The sequence below is a fragment of the Oncorhynchus clarkii genome, unplaced genomic scaffold (assembly GCF_045791955.1).
Source record: "Oncorhynchus clarkii lewisi isolate Uvic-CL-2024 unplaced genomic scaffold, UVic_Ocla_1.0 unplaced_contig_11936_pilon_pilon, whole genome shotgun sequence".
In the NCBI taxonomy this organism is placed as follows: Eukaryota; Metazoa; Chordata; class Actinopteri; order Salmoniformes; family Salmonidae; genus Oncorhynchus; species Oncorhynchus clarkii.
In genome coordinates this window covers 787,638-803,695 of record NW_027261146.1, presented here as the reverse complement: position 1 = coordinate 803,695, position 16,058 = coordinate 787,638, and the positions used below count along the sequence as shown (strand labels likewise).

Here is a 16,058-nt window from a genome sequence, read left to right as displayed (position 1 = left end):
CACCCTAACCACTAGGCTACCTACAATACCACTGATGTGTAGGGGTCAGAGGTCCATTTGGAATTAACAATGCGAGTGTAAAACACCCTGTTACTCAGAGCCACAAGGGATTGAGTTCCCCCAGGAGACAAGGTGGTTTGGTGACCACTGCCTTACTGGATCCAACTGACTGTCAGGGTCCTAATCTGAGTTTATGGGTAGAAAACACTTGATATCATTGCACCCTTAAGTAACCACTGAAGTGGGTTGATATTATCCATTAATATACATGCAACAACTTCAATGATTTGAGTTCATAAGGAAAGCAGTCAATTTAAGAGGCCCTGATCTATGGATTACATGTGACTGGGCAGGAGTACAGCCATGGGAGAGCATAGGCCCACCCACTAAGCCAGACAATCAGAATGAGGCCCCCCTCCCCCCGAAAGGCTTTACTACAGCCAGAAATACTCCAGTTTCATCAGCTGTCCAGGTGGCTGGTCTCAGACGATGCTGCAGGTGAAGCCGGATGTGGAGTTCCTGGGCTGGCAGGATTACAATTCCTGGTCGTGAGGCCGGTTGGAAATACTGGCAAATTCTTTACAAATGACTTTTGATGTGGGAAACAGAGAAATGACTCTTATCTGGCAACAGCTCTGGCAGACATTTCTGCAGTCAGCATGCCAATTGCACGCGCCCTCAACTTGACAGCTGTGGCATTGCCACATTGTCCTCAGCACAAGGTGAACACATGTCATCAGCCCCACCTGTCAAGTGGATGGATAACCTTGGAAAAGTCTAAATGCTCAAATTTGTGCACAATTTGAGCGCTTTCTTTGTGCGTATGGGACATTTCTGGGATCTTTTTTTTAGCTCATGAAATATGGGAACAATTCACATGGTGATATATTTGTGTTCACTATTTAAGAATTGCTGAGTACTGTCCAATCAAGAGGGCTTGCTAAATCTGAACCGAAACATCTGGTATTGTACCGCCGTCAAAAGTAGAGTGATGGTTTAGTTTGACAGCTCAGCATGTACAGTAGTCAACCCAGAACATGTCTGTTCTGTCCCATTGTCAGGTCAGAAACACTGCTTTTCACAGTTACTCCCAGTATGCTTGCATACTAAAGTCTATGAACGAGATGCGAGTCGTGTTGTCAGTAGGGCTCTAGAGTATCTGTTGGGTCGTCAGTAGGGCTCTAGAGTATCTGTTGGGTCGTCAGTAGGGCTCTAGAGTATCTGTTGGGTCGTCAGTAGGGCTCTAGAGTATCTGTTGGGTCGTCAGTAGGGCTCTAGAGTATCTGTTGGGTCGTCAGTAGGGCTCTAGAGTATCTGTTGGGTCGTCAGTAGGGCTCTAGAGTATCTGTTGGGTCGTCAGTAGGGCTCTAGAGTATCTGTTGGGTCGTCAGTAGGGCTCTAGAGTATCTGTTGGGTCGTCAGTAGGGCTCTAGAGTATCTGTTGGGTCGTCAGTAGGGCTCTAGAGTATCTGTTGGGTCGTCAGTAGGGCTCTAGAGTATCTGTTGGGTCGTCAGTAGGGCTCTAGAGTATCTGTTGGGTCGTCAGTAGGGCTCTAGAGTATCTGTTGGGTCGTCAGTAGGGCTCTAGAGTATCTGTTGGGTCGTCAGTAGGGCTCTAGAGTATCTGTTGGGTCGTCAGTAGGGCTCTAGAGTATCTGTTGGGTCGTCAGTAGGGCTCTAGAGTATCTGTTGGGTCGTCAGTAGGGCTCTAGAGTATCTGTTGGGTCGTCAGTAGGGCTCTAGAGTATCTGCTGGGTCGTCAGTAGGGCTCTAGAGTATCTGCTGGGTCGTCAGTGTTGTCAGTAGGGCTCTAGAGTATCTGTTGGGTCGTCAGTCTCATTGATTTGTGAGGCGTTTACCACCACATCCTGCCTTGTCCACACCATTCATCAGGAACTCATAGCCAGGACTCAATACCGTAAGGAGTATATAATTTAGTGGTAAAAAGTCCTGACCCTGATGAGAAGCAGGCCTTCACAACTACAGGGGTCCATGTCCCAGACTGAGGAACAAAAGAGATGAGAAGCAGGCCTTCACAACTACAGGGGTCCATGTCCCAGATTGAGGAACAAAAGAGATGAGAACCCAACATCTACACCTTTGTACAGTTGGCGACCCTGATTAACAGCACAGATGGAAACTACACCTCCAGAGAACTGCTGTTTACTGGACCCAATCACATTGCTTAATGTACCCCAGGATGAACACCACTGCCTCAATATTCACCTCACTGCTCAGAGACAAAAGGCTCCAGAAAAGGGTTTTAATGAAACACTTTATTTCCAGATCCATAGTTTTACTTCAGCACTTGAAAGACGTCTCAAGGGTTGCAGGTGTGACATCAATGTCATCTTCTTCCATCTGTCGAGGAGCAAAGACATTTAATGAATCCTTTAGCAAACTGACCAGCATTTAGATTAAAGGAAGACTGGCTCCCTAAATCATGTATAGTACACAATTCATCACCAATAACTCCAGATTTCAAGTAGCTCACCAGCTTGGAACCCCTACTTGCAAGGGAAGATGTATTCTGTCTCAGCCTGGTCACCTGTAACCGTAAGACAGCTTTGTCTCAGGAAATGAAAACAACTTGACCAAATGTTCCTCAGAAGAGGGTAAAAATAACGTTTTGGGGAGGGTTAGTAGAGTAACTTACTTGGCTGGTAGTAGTCATAGATCTTGACCACTGCTGGCTTTAGATTCTGTACCGGGAGCTCCTGTATGATGTCCAGGGTGATGTGGAAAGGAAGTGATGTCAGCTGTTGGGAGAAAAACAAACATAGGGGTCATTAAATGATCAAAGCAGAAGTTACTGTACATCAAAATATATTATTTTTAAATGAAGCCCATTATATATGAAGTGCCATGTGAATGGTTTTCACCTCACCTCTGTCAAGTACATTAACACATGGTCATCTTTGATATCAACACGATCCACTTGACTTGAACCCCGCAGCTGTGAAGACAAGTCATTGATATCGCATGAACAAAGAACCGTCATCCTTAAACAAAGGGACACAGACGAGGCAAGACCTCCATGGATAAAGGTCCCAACAACTCACCCTCCCCAAAGAGTCTGGATCTGGAGAAAACCCAGAGAGCATTTTCAAATCCACTATAATCATATTGGTGGTGAGCTCCTTTCCATGATATCTGAGAAAGATGATTGACAGCTGATTTTTTTATCCATAAAGACCAGATAAGCATTCTGACTGATCCAAGCCGAGGTACCAACTAGAAGGTCAATATACACAGGTATAACAAAACTAATTCATTTGGGTCAAACCCATTCTGCAGGTCACACATTTACTAGAATTCATACAAATATGTCCTTCATTCTGACCGAGACTGGAGCTTCAGCGTGACTCTGGGTCTCAAAGACTTCCTGTTGCAGTCCACCTCTGGAGTCACCTGGATACTGAGCGTTGTGCTTCTGGTAGGAGTAGGGACGTTGTAGCGGAGCACCACCTGGGATAGAGAAGAGGAAGTCAGGGAAACCATCCTGTCCGAATACGAACATTTTATGAGCCAGAAGAAACAGCTTCCCTGTACTGTGTATTAAAGGGCATCTTGCGCCACAGGACTGGAGGAGAGATGTGTTTTCACTGACCTGCACTGAGGCACAAGCACTGCCCTGCACTTCAACGCTGTACTTCCCTTCTGTGTTCTGCAGCGCCCTCTCCTGGTACAGCAGCTTGTTGTTTTGGTTCACATGGAAGAGGCACCGGTCCCCACTGGGAGACCTGACCGTCACTGTGCTGGCTCCTCCTCCTCTACTGAACACCCTGGTGGAGTAGAGAGCCAGGGCCTGGAGGGCCACCACCGTGTCCTAGACATGCACACCACAGGACAATCAGTTCAAAATGAAGAGACCATTTTAAAGGGTTGATTATTCCTCACATTGAACAGTTGCTAAAGTGACTAAATCCCAATTCCATCCATTACGATGATGGTTTCTAGGCTCTATCAGTGAGCCTCACCAGGTTGGACATGAAGAACACATGCCCTGTGGTCTGATACAAGGCAATGTTTGTACTACTGCACCATTTCAGACCACTGGTGTTTAGGAAGTATACCTGGGTGGAAGAGAAGCCTCCGTAGGCGTTCTGCTGCCTCACCAGCCACCTGACGATGCGGGAGGCGTAGCCCAGGTCAGAGGTCGACCGAGAAGAGGCACTGAGGGACGCCAGCAGAACGTAGGAGCTGATCTCCACCTCCAGGGAGGGTGAGGTCTCAGAGGAGGACTGGGACCAGTGCAGGAGACCCCCTGAGGGTTGAGGAGCACACACCAGAGTAAGGACTAGCTTATTCATCCTAATACAGACTACACAATACAAAGTTCTGACCTCCCCAATTCATGTCAAAACTATTTTAGTAGCAAGAGTATTTTTTTCTTAATAATTTAAAATTAATCATTTTATTGGGCCTCTCTGGAGTGCCAGATGGTCTGAGGGTTTGCACTTTTAGGAGTACTCCATTATCCAGGCATGCTCAATCAAGGCAAGACAGCGCTACCAGGATATAGCTCACCCTCTTGAAATGAGATGGTGTCGAGGTGCTGCAGAAGCCGGGCCCGTGTCTCCATGTCACCTGCCAGGGTGAAGGTGTAGGCCAGCAGAGCAGTAGCGTAGGTGTTGGACAAATCACTGGTGGAGTTCTTCAGGCAAGACAAGCTGTGGTCCACAACATGATCCTAGAGCACAGAATGACAGCAGCACATTAAAAGCCAGCCTGGTCCCAGATCAGTTTGGGACTGGGTTCCATTCAACTTGCTGTTCTGGGGCCTCAGGCAGTTCAAATTGTTGATTAGGGAACACTTTTTGCTGAGGAACGGGATTGTTTTTCCTTGTACATTTTATTACGTTGCATTTGTAAAGGGTATAATTTCTGTACATGCAGAGGTCCCCTGCTAAAGAGGCATGGCACTCTAAAAATAAACACCAACAGATCTGGGACCAGACTACAGCACATTTCCTTTCTCACTTTACAGTAGCATACAGAGCCTAATATCAGTAGTAACATACCTTAAGGGAACATTGACAATCGCCATGTGGTTAGTGAGAGTCCATATTGCAAATATACGGTCCCTTACTAGACGTCCGAAAACGTTTGTAAAATTCACGGACGGCGTCGGGCCGTGCGGCAGGGCCGGATCTACCGGGAAGTCAAACGAACTCAGACATTCGGTTTCCGTTTTATAAAATTTGTCATTTTTCCACTGTCCCGGTAAATCCCACAAGAGGGCATAAGCAATCATATTGCAAATGTACAAAACATCACGACGTGGCCTTCTCCTAAACTGAAAATATTTCGAAGCCAAAACTTGGTGAGCGTAGGTTTGGCATGATGGGCAGTTGGCCCCGAACAAGATGGCGTCTAGGCCTCAACGGTTGAGTTATGGCCATTTTTCTGGGAAAAAAGGTCCAAAATGAAAATAGAGCAATAATTTTTCCGCTTCACGTCAAAGTCAAGGAGCCTCTGGTGTCAATAAAAAAAAAGAACCAGCCATTTATCTATCGTCATTTAAGAGAAATCGTACAATGTCAAATTGGTGATGTTCTTTTTTTTTTTTTTAACAGTTACAGATTCAGATGCAGGGTGTTCATACGAATCTTTTTAAAGTGTGCTGCGGAGCTCTGCGAGATTTGTGATTTTCTGAAATAACACTCACTAAACCCTCCGTAAATAACTCAGTTCTTAACATAAAGACTTTAAAAAAAAACTCAGGATTCTGTAAACCGGAAGTGCCTTAAATGGTGTCATAGTGGCTGTTTTGAAGGGTTAAAATGGTCAGACCTTTTCAAAGCTTCATATGTGTGATTAGGCAACCCCCATGAACTGTAAATCCGTCATGATTCCCATAAAATTACCAAGAAAAACTAAAATCACACAGCTTGGCAGGAGGGACCCATTGGGGTGCGTAGAGACAGCCTGCAATAGTTACCTTTGTTCGAGCTAAAAAAGAACCGTCAGACCTAGAGTTCCGAAATCTGTTCTAGACCTCAGGTCGATAGTGCGTGGTGAGTTACGTGGCTCTAGAAGGTTCTCGGACCGAGAAACAGCCTCGTACATCTGCAATGACGTCAATTCATTTTGACCATCACGAAAATGACAACATTTAGAAATGTCCCAGAGTCGCAAGACTAGGTGCATTGCGACCGCCTCGGCCCATATAGACGGACCAACGTTTTTGTCCGATAGCTCATTCAAGGACCCCGTAGCAAGGAATGGAAAAAAGTGGATTTCCAGCACCAATTAGGGTCTTGCTCGGGCACCAAATTACCTATCGAGCCAAAACTTGGGATTCGGGGTTGCCTCAGCTAGGCCTACACATAACATTAGAACTGGACCCGCAGCTGGAACGCAACTACGTTTTTATTATGGTTTGAATAGAAGGCGTTGTGAATTTTGGGCCAGCTCTGTAGTATGTGATAGTTGGCTACTAAACGAGTTGGAAAAAGTGGGTTTGGTGTCAGAATGATATCTAATTGACTGATGGACAGTGACTTGCTGGTGACTATTGTCCATTTGCAATATGTTTAAACAGTGAGGTACCAGAATCACTGCCCAGCCATCCCGAGTTCATTGGGCCAGTCAATTTCTCAATTTCGCATTCCTGCAGGATTTTTATAGCATGACAAATTCGTGATGGTAAATGCCCATTGAACCATATTGCAAATGCACAGTGAATTTGCAAAAGTGAGAAAACATAAACCAATGGCCATAATGAAATCAACACAACGAGCGATGAAGAACCACTATCAATGCCCGGCCATCCTGTGTTAAACAGGCCAGTCAATTTTGCATTTCTGCAGGATTTTTGAGCATGTCAAATTTCTTATGGCATTTGGCCCCAAAAAAAAGTTACTTTTGACTTCCTATGAAATCACATTGCAAGTGGACAAAACATATGCCTTATGCACAAGTAAAAAAATTAAAAATTAAATGGCTGAAGTATGTTGAAGTTCTTATACATGTGTAATTGACACAAATCAAAAGAATTTCAAAAAACGTTCCAGAAAGCACTTTAAGGGGTTGCTAGGTTTTTGAATTTCTCACTTTTTCAAAATGTTGCTTTTTGATGTTGACTTGTGTTGCATTTGCAATATGAAAAACCACAGTGGAGCGCACTCGCCACCTGTTGGATTTTCAAAGTGTTACACCTGGCATTTGCCATATGGCATTTGCAATCAACTTTGAACGAAACGATGCCGAATTGAGTGGTATTGGACACCGTGTATATGGTTTGTCCAGTGCCAATGACTTCCCATTCATTTTTGTCCATTTCAGGGGGGTGTTCCCTTACAGATCTAAGCCCATTCTTTGTTATTTCATAGGCTACTGGCAGAGAAATGACTTCACTACGTCGTAGAAGCTGTAAATGACAGTTGATGTGAGACAGATTTCATACAGGAGGCTGAATGAGTTGCCTGTAATGACGGTGTGAGAAATGGTTCCATGGAGTGAAGCTACTTACCGTCACGGACATGTTGAGCTCCAGCATTGAAGCAGTGATGTAAGCCGTCAGTGTGACTTCATCCGTCACTCCACCCTAGAAAACAATGTCAAGACACCAACTGTATCTAGCCTGTTGAAATCAAACTACGGCCGGTCTGACGAAACAGACAACCAGTTTATTCGCAATATAAAATACCTTCATTCTGTTGTTCAGGAGCTTCCCTGAAGTTCTGAAACAGCCACGTTGGCCCTGTTGACGTTCCAACCAATTCTTGGATTGCTCCATCGTTGCCGGGTCAACATAGATGAAAGACTGGGCTTTGCCAAAGGATCTCAAGACAAAAGCAGTCAGCCTGAAGAAAGAAGTGGATTCATTTAAAAGCCCTGACATCATATCGTCAAGCTCCAAGTCATGACATCACACACGTCAGCTGTCCTATCCAGCGTCTCCATGCCAGAGATGCCATTTGATTGGTCAATACGTCATTGAAACTACCAGTGGGTGAAAAACAAGCCAAGTACTCACCAGGTGTTCCCCAAGCCTTGTCCAAACGTGCTGTACGCACCATCAGCATTCTTGTAGTTCAGCTGCCTTTGGTAACCTGCCGGTGGGTTATCATCATCAACGGTGACCAAGCGCTTGTTCTATTCCCAGAGTTGTGCTCCCTATATATCAGGGATCTCCAACCCTGTTCATGGAGAGCTACCCTCCAACCAAGTTGTAATTAACCCCCATTCAACCAGCTAATTATTAGAAGGGGAGCGAGATTAGGGTTGGAGTGAAAACCTACATACAGGACAGTAACAAGGTTGGAGAGTCCTGCCCTATGTAAGGAATAGGGTGCTATGAGACAGTGTCAATATTCTACCATCAAATGACTTCAGTAGAAAACCATGTGTTGGGTCAGTGATGTTAAGACATTGAGATCATCTGTCATGCAGCTCCGCTGTTACAATGACAGCAGGGTACACCGTGGAGAAACACTTTAAAATAGAAAACGAAATCCTCTAATTGGACAAATCCAGCCCGGTTTGTGGATTTGGCATCTAATCAAGACAGATTTGAAGGGACTCTCCTACCACTAGTGAGGAACTTGGTGGCCTTTTCTAGGATGGCTGGCGTGAGCTGCTCTGTGTTCCTCAGGTACTCCAGGATGTAGATATTGGGGGAGAGCAGGGCCATATTCTGCTCCCCACACCCATACGGCATCTGCAACAGTCCATCCAGGTTGTTGAGGGCCCGACCCAGGATGTCCCCTACAGAGAAACAAGGGACTTCTGTTACAGACTGTCCTCTTCTGCAAACAGCAGCATCGTCACTGGAGAAGGTTCGTCTTCCCACCACAACACAATGGTTTATTTTACCCAGAACCGAGAGGGAAATCCTAGCAGAGCCATCCACCACATTCTGGGGAAGTTGCAGTTCCACCTCCTCCATCAGAGCTTCTCCTGTGGACACAAAGAGGAGCTGAATGAAGATGATCACGTCAACCACCGTGAACATTCAACGTTGATTCATTACTGACCAGTAGGACACAGCAACCAGTTGTAGGTGTGGCTCTTCTCTGTTCCCTCAGCCTGGAGGAGGAGAGGGATTCATTTCAGAGGCAGTTCCACTAGACAGTATCTGTGCTACCTAACGTTAGTTCTCCCACAGCGGTAGACTACATACCTTCACCAGCAGGCTCCGTGTGACTGTGTCAACGCGTCCTCTCTCCGGTACGTTCACAACCCCGTTGTCACACGCAGTCTGGGACCGGACAGCCGCCGCACTAACAGACACGTTCAAAACCCCTACACAGTACAGCGCAGGTTACACAACATCCAATACGGTGACAGTACACAACTCAGGTTGACATCCATTCTGCCGTTTGAACAGATGAAGACTAACCCAGGACAGAGGGGGCCATTGTCCAACTGAAGGTCTTTCGTCCATTGGCACACAAGCACGAGGAGTCCTGGACATCACGCAAGGGTGTGAGAGTGTAGTCTGAGGAAAGCGCTGGAGTCACAGAAACCTGCCAAAGAGGAACACGGGGTAAGATAACGTGGAACGACACACAATACAACTCAAGAAACCATCCTTGTGCAGCGTCGTACCATGATGCACTTGGAGAGGTAGTTAAACACAGTGGCCTTCAGCTCAAAGTGCTCTCCCCGGATGACTGAGTAGGGCAGGGTGAGCTCCAGGAAGAAGGGCTGGAAGACCGTGAGCTCCACCAGAGGAGCCAGACCGAAGCCACTGGGGGCCAGGCAGAAGACCTCAGTCTCCCAGGTGGTGATGGTGTCTGGGACTGTCAGGGGGACATCTAGAGATCCAGACTCCCTGGAATACAGAGGTCAGAGTTCAAACAGAAAGCCACCACGTGTCTAATAGACAAGGACTAATTTCAGTTTGTTGTTACAAATGCATTTAAGCTTTATCTAACCAGGGACACCCATTGAGGTCAAAGGGTCTTTCCTAAGAAAGCTGACCTACAGTTTACAGAGGTTCAGGTTCCTAATCTACACCACTGTTTGGATATGAGGCAAGAGCTAAGAGGGCTTTCAGAGGTCAGCCTCACTCTGCAGAGCACTTACCCAACTTCCACAAGGTCCCAAATCCATGTCTCAGGGAAGAATGTACGGACCGTCTGTATGGGTGGCGGAGGTGGAGCGGCAAGTCCACCAGCCACAGCCATTTCAAGTCTAGGACCCGCTGATCCAGGCCTAGCCATTAGGCTGTAAGCTACTACCAACACAAAACATGGCCATTAGTGTCAAGTTAAAAATGGACTGAATGCTGCTGGGCTCAGTGAGTGCATGCAGTGTTTAGACCAGTTTAACCAGGCTTTGTTATTCTAGCAAATGGTCATCCATAACCCAAGATTCATTAGACTTGGCAATGAGAATAAGGGTTGGTAAGGACATCTCACCATAGGAGCGATAGTACTGGTTCCCCTGGTAACTGAGGCAGGAAGGTACTCTTATATCCAGGTTAGTCGCTAGCTTCAATCCCAGTGTCTAGAAAAAGCAGAACCAATTTAGTAATAAAAGTCAGTTTGTCATTCTATTAAGTTTAACACATTGTAACAGTATGGTGACTGATTCTTCCCAGAAAGAAGAGGCTTCAAGTTGAGAAAACTGGGCAGAAATATTTACCTGAAAAACTGCATAAGGATCATTTGTCTGCTCAGACGGTCCATATGGGTGTGGTATTATGGATCTCCTTGGTCTAACACGTAAACATGCTACTGGATCTTCAAGCTCGTAGGGAACATAGGTCGTCTCCTTGACCGGTAGCAAATCAAATATCTGGAAAGGGACAACAGGGAGGTGTGAAATGACCTTGTTCATTGGGGACCAAACAGAACAGACTGAAACGACTACTTGGGGAAACACTCCATTTTGTTGTCCATTGCTAAACTTTTAGAAAGTTGTCCCATCAACAAGGAGGTGCTTTCCTGTTACTGAGAGGCAATAGAAAGTGGGCCTCAAGCCAGAGAATGAGTCCCATCACATTTGATAAAAGCTCCCAACAGTGAACAGATCCACTCCATGTCTGCTGTGGTCACTGGTTGTATTCCCAGCACCACCAAAACAGTAGGCATGGTGGTACCACTGTTGTTCACTTCAGTGAGCTGTGTTACCTTGTCAGCATCCAGCCTCTTCCCTGGCTCCATGATGCCAACACTCTGGTCAACAGCACTGAGCCCACAGAGGGAACCGGGCCGGGCCGAGAGATGCAGGGTGTTCTCCTCCCCTGGGACAGCGTTGGAGGGTGAGAACTCCACCAACACCTGGCAGACAGATACCATTACTCCAGGTATGATTACAGTCTGCATGGAAATACTGGACACCTTTCATAAAATGACAACAATGTTTGTGATGTACAGTCACTGGGGATATGCCAGACTCCTCCACACACACACACCTTGTTCCTGAAGCATTTCTCAGTGGGGAAGTTCATGCTGTGGGCGATGACAGTCTCACTGGGTAGCATACTGTACACCAGGAGCTGAACCACCGGCGCCATCTCTGGGACCACTGCCAACGTCAAGGTGACGTCACCCTCGGCTACTGCAACGCAAAGAGCAGGTCACTCATTAAGCACCTTCCAGAACGTTCAGAATCACTTCATGAAACTCACTCACCAGGACTGTCCTGCTGCACAGTAACATTGATGTGTCCATGCTGAACTATGACCCCTCTGGACAAGGCCTGGAGGGAAAGGAAACAGTTCTCAGCAACAGAGTGGAGACGTTTGTCACGAACCGGCTCAAAGCCCGTAACAAAGGGAGACAACGTGGAGATAAGGAGTAACAAAATATATATTTATTAACTAAAGCAACTAAGGAAAATATACAATGATGTGTGTAATCAGTAATCAGTAGTGTAAGTGAGTTTTGCGTGCTTGAATGTGATAATGCAGGGTGTTGAAAGGTGCCAAAGCAAACAAACAAACGGCCACCAAGAACCACAACACAATCTACAAAGGTGTCTGCATGGAGACAGTCTCTTCCGTGAATGTGGAAGAGGTCTATTTATCCTGGGAGACACCTGGCCCAGGTGTTTCCCATGAAGCTGACGACCCTCCCAACTCCGCCCACCGGCATCCTAATAAGGAAACAAGAACAAAGACCGAATACAGCAGACAGAGTGGGAGGGTCGTCACACGTTGCAACCTGGACTCATGGGGTAAACGTAACACGGTTAACAAATCCAGGACTCCCATTAGTAGGATACGTTAGCACCTATTCATTTGTGGATGCCCATCATCCATTTCATATAGGCTAAATTTTTTGTTTATACATTACAAATTGTAACACGAGCAAGGTTGGGTTACAGTGGTTGATTAGGAGTATTGGTGTAGTTTAGGAACATCCTTCCTTTGAAAGTGTCTTGGGAAATGTCTGACATGATCCTGGTCAAAAGGAGTGCAAATAGGAAATATGGTGCTGTTTGAGAGGCACCATGGGTTTGCAGGTTGTTCCTGGTTCTACTCACCAGGTAGAGGACAGCCACAGAGCCCTTTGGGACAGTCTCCCCTACGATGGCATAGCGGATGGTGATGGACACCGCCTGCCCACACGCCAGTGGTGTCTCCACCTTCTGAATAGCCAGGGAGCTGGACGGTTTAATGTCAGGGGCAGCGGGCTGGATCAGCGAGAGTAGGTGTTGCCCTCTGTTGAAATAGGGGACCCTGTATCCTGGGTACTCCACTTGTGGGGCGTCGCTCACCTGGAAAGGAACAAAAGGAATAGTAACTAAAGGCCCAATCCTAAATCAACCCCTAGAGCCCGTCCTATATACAGTGGGGATCTGAGAGGATGACAGGAAGCAATATAGTAACAGATCCACCTTACTTCCACCTAGCCTGTTAGGGTCATGACCTCTGAGCATCGTTTCCCCAACTGTCCTGGGGAGCCCAAGCGGTGCACATTTTGGTTCCCCCGTCACAGGAATGTCAATTCCTATGTGTTCATTAATTAAATGCACTCCGTTTAAGAATGTGTAAGATTCTTATTTGTATAAAATAGACAGGGACCAGTCTTATCAAAATTAGATGACAGTATTTATTCTCGGAGCTCGCTGCCATGAAACCACCAACAGTTTATATACAAAATATGACATCATAGGTTATAAAATGTCTTTCCTCCTATGACCAGGACAGAACAGGTTCAAAAGTTGATTCCAACCCACTAGCTCGCTCACTCCAGACACACACTTATCCAGATTCACTTCTGGAATCTTCACCTTCATCCATCACTATTTAGAAGACAGTTCCAGATAATGGAGAACTGTACCTTATCTAAACATCCCAGAGCTAAGTTGAGTCGGTTCAACCATAGGTTAACAACCCTTTTTGCCTGCTTAAAGACCCACAATCCCTTCCTTATGAATTAACATTATTAATCAGATATAATAAAGTTTAATTAGTTATAGTTCTATTTAAAATGTAGATATTGTATAGTCCCAGAGACTGGCATCGAGTATAACGTCTCTCAAACCTAGAAGGAATCATACTTACTACGAGGTTAATATTCTCTTTGGGCAGACTGGTTGTGTTGACGGAGAACCTGGCAATACCACGACTGTCCGTGGTTAGGTTCTGTAGTCGTAGATATGAGGACCAGCCTTTCTCCTCGAACAGGTAGACTAACATGTCAGAGATGGGTGTGTTGTTAAATCGAACAGCATTTATCTGAAGAAAAGGGGGGGGGGGGGGGGGGGGGGGGGGGGTTGTATGAATGAAGTGACACCACATACTGGTAGTTCAGGAAGCAGGACAAACCAAGCATCCACAATGCAACAGGAACACCATTTGGACTTACCTTGCCTTCGATAATTGATCCATGCTCATAGATTTGGGGCGTGTCAACAAATGTGAATTCTCCAATCACATAGGAGAGCTCTACATTTCTCTCCTCTGACAGTGTAATACCTGTCAAATTAAAACAAATATGGTATATTTCACAACGCAGAAAGTGAGTTGCAGTGCAGCTTTCAGAGAACATTAAAACAGCATTATATAAAACCCTGCTGTAGCACCAACGGTCAAAAAGCTCTTTCTTACCAACCTTGAGCCAACGCAGAGTAACCCAAACTCAGTTCTGGGACCCCCCCCCCCCCCCTGGGTGCACCTTGTAGTTTCTTGCCCTGGCACTACAGCTGATTCAAATCACAACTACATTATGAGATGGTTATTCCAGTCAGCTGTGTAGCGCTCGGGCAAAAACCAAAACATGAACCCAGGGGGAACCCCAGGACAGTTAGGGAACCTGATCTAATGAAACAGCCAATAGTTACGTCGCCATCAGCTGAAGTGAAATGAAGGGTTTTGTATTGAGTCAACATGACGCATCTCATAATGATTGTGATGAGGACTTGCCTGTCCCCTCCTCCTGTACTTCTGCATGGAAACTAAACACGTCTCCCAGCAATTTCTCTCCTGCGTTCTTTGTGAAAAGTGCCATGTTGAAGACATAAGAAGCACAGCCAGTATGGTCCATCTAGGAAAAGCAGGCAGAACCACAAAAACACATTTAAATCCCATTCAAAATGTCATATGTTGGTAAAAACAGCACTACTCGTTTTAGGAAAGCAGACAGACCTCTATTGACTCTTTGTGGCATGGAGGTGTGTAATCAGGAACTCCTTGTGGATTTCGCTCATCAACTTTTATTGGTATCACTGCATTGTCCACCAAAGGTCGGCACAACTTCACCCCTGCTTTACCAGGTACAGGCTGCCCATACGTGTATCTGATTTCAATTCACAACAAGACAAGTGTCAACTTCCTGCATCCAGTTACCATATTAAAAACGTAAGACCTAAATGCTTGAAGTCAGGCGTTGAACACGGTCAATGAATCTGGACCTGTATTCATAGAGCCTCAGAACGGGATCAGTTTTAACTATAGATCATAATGAACGAGGTCACATGTCAAGGCTGGGACCTGATCCTAGAACAGCCATCCTAATCTGAGATGCTTTATGACCGAAGAACCAGCTGGTCACGTAAATGCCACTAACAAATCTCAGGGATCCTAGCAGCAGTTGAAGACTTGAGCAGTAGCACTATAGGTCTTCAATTAGCATGGGCCATTAATGCAGACCACATGCATATTTAAGGACTTCTATATTTAAATAAGTGTATTAGAGGATCCACGAATGCATAACAATTTCCAAGTGTATTATCAAATGAAGCTACAGTACTAGCAGAGGCTGCTGCCTACAGACTTGACATCATTGGAATACTAGTCACTAATAATGCTTACATACCTTGCATTACTCATCTCATATGTTTATACTGTATTCTATACCTCTGACATTGATCATCTATATCGCTGCACCCTCAACATGAACCAAACACGTGTTGTGACCAATACAATGTTATTTACTTGTATTTTCAAATCCTTCATTTGAAATGTGAAAGTAAATGTAATACTTCTAATAGTAGTTGAACCCAGGTCTGCCTTCGCGTAATGAGATAATTAATGACATGTAGTGGAGTTCCACATCACCTTGTAACTACAGTACATTGCAAATCACCAATAGTGTTTACTCACTCTGCACACACTTTCACTTCATACTCCTCTTGAACAACGCTGATCTTGTCAGTGAGGTTCATGTTGATCTCAAACTTGGGCAAAACTACAGATAGAAAGAACAGCAGTGAACTCCAGAACATTCCGGGATTGTGATGCAACATCACCGAGCATGAAAGAGAAACTCGACCTACCATACTGTTCTACCTTGAAGTTGTGGTAGATTTTCTCTTCACCAATCCACACTACAATGGTATAGGATCCTACAGGGGCTTCAGAGTTCAGGGGGTGAGAAAGCTGCAGAATGTTGCCACTGGATGTAGTGTTGACCCACTGTCCAATCCGGTTGTGATTAACGTCCTGTTGGTTCATAGGAAGGGGCATGTTCAGCAGGACACAACGTTGTGGAAAGTTCACAACAGTATACAGGACAAGGAGTCAATTCTATCTGCAACAGTCATCTACTGAAGAGGGCCCAGATTACACACAAGGCTGATTGGATGCATTTAGCCAACTTCTACAGTAGGTGGAAGTGAGGACCTAGCTAGCAGGGGGAGTCATAATGCTGCAG

At 45.6% G+C, this 16,058-nt stretch overlaps 1 protein-coding gene across 1 annotated transcript in view; it reads right to left on the bottom strand.

Annotated features, from left to right (window-relative positions):
- Positions 1-2,507: 2,507 nt before the first annotated feature.
- The window catches only part of LOC139405396 (alpha-2-macroglobulin-like), an 81,679-nt gene continuing 68,128 nt past the window's right edge, over positions 2,508-16,058 (bottom strand). Inside the window, exons 7-36 of the mRNA XM_071147714.1 lie at positions 15,682-15,847; positions 15,509-15,593; positions 14,552-14,702; positions 14,330-14,450; positions 13,773-13,882; positions 13,469-13,642; positions 12,445-12,678; positions 11,592-11,658; positions 11,372-11,517; positions 11,088-11,237; positions 10,600-10,752; positions 10,374-10,461; positions 10,039-10,189; positions 9,559-9,784; positions 9,350-9,476; positions 9,131-9,252; positions 8,985-9,036; positions 8,824-8,907; positions 8,539-8,715; positions 7,985-8,060; positions 7,655-7,811; positions 7,478-7,552; positions 4,531-4,693; positions 4,077-4,267; positions 3,611-3,829; positions 3,344-3,468; positions 3,063-3,153; positions 2,888-2,956; positions 2,657-2,759; positions 2,508-2,548 (exon numbers count right to left, since the gene is read on the bottom strand). Of these exons, the coding sequence (XP_071003815.1) occupies positions 2,508-2,548; positions 2,657-2,759; positions 2,888-2,956; positions 3,063-3,153; positions 3,344-3,468; positions 3,611-3,829; positions 4,077-4,267; positions 4,531-4,693; positions 7,478-7,552; positions 7,655-7,811; positions 7,985-8,060; positions 8,539-8,715; positions 8,824-8,907; positions 8,985-9,036; positions 9,131-9,252; positions 9,350-9,476; positions 9,559-9,784; positions 10,039-10,189; positions 10,374-10,461; positions 10,600-10,752; positions 11,088-11,237; positions 11,372-11,517; positions 11,592-11,658; positions 12,445-12,678; positions 13,469-13,642; positions 13,773-13,882; positions 14,330-14,450; positions 14,552-14,702; positions 15,509-15,593; positions 15,682-15,847 (3,894 nt within the window). The remainder of the gene's footprint in view (positions 2,549-2,656; positions 2,760-2,887; positions 2,957-3,062; positions 3,154-3,343; positions 3,469-3,610; positions 3,830-4,076; positions 4,268-4,530; positions 4,694-7,477; positions 7,553-7,654; positions 7,812-7,984; positions 8,061-8,538; positions 8,716-8,823; positions 8,908-8,984; positions 9,037-9,130; positions 9,253-9,349; positions 9,477-9,558; positions 9,785-10,038; positions 10,190-10,373; positions 10,462-10,599; positions 10,753-11,087; positions 11,238-11,371; positions 11,518-11,591; positions 11,659-12,444; positions 12,679-13,468; positions 13,643-13,772; positions 13,883-14,329; positions 14,451-14,551; positions 14,703-15,508; positions 15,594-15,681; positions 15,848-16,058) is intronic.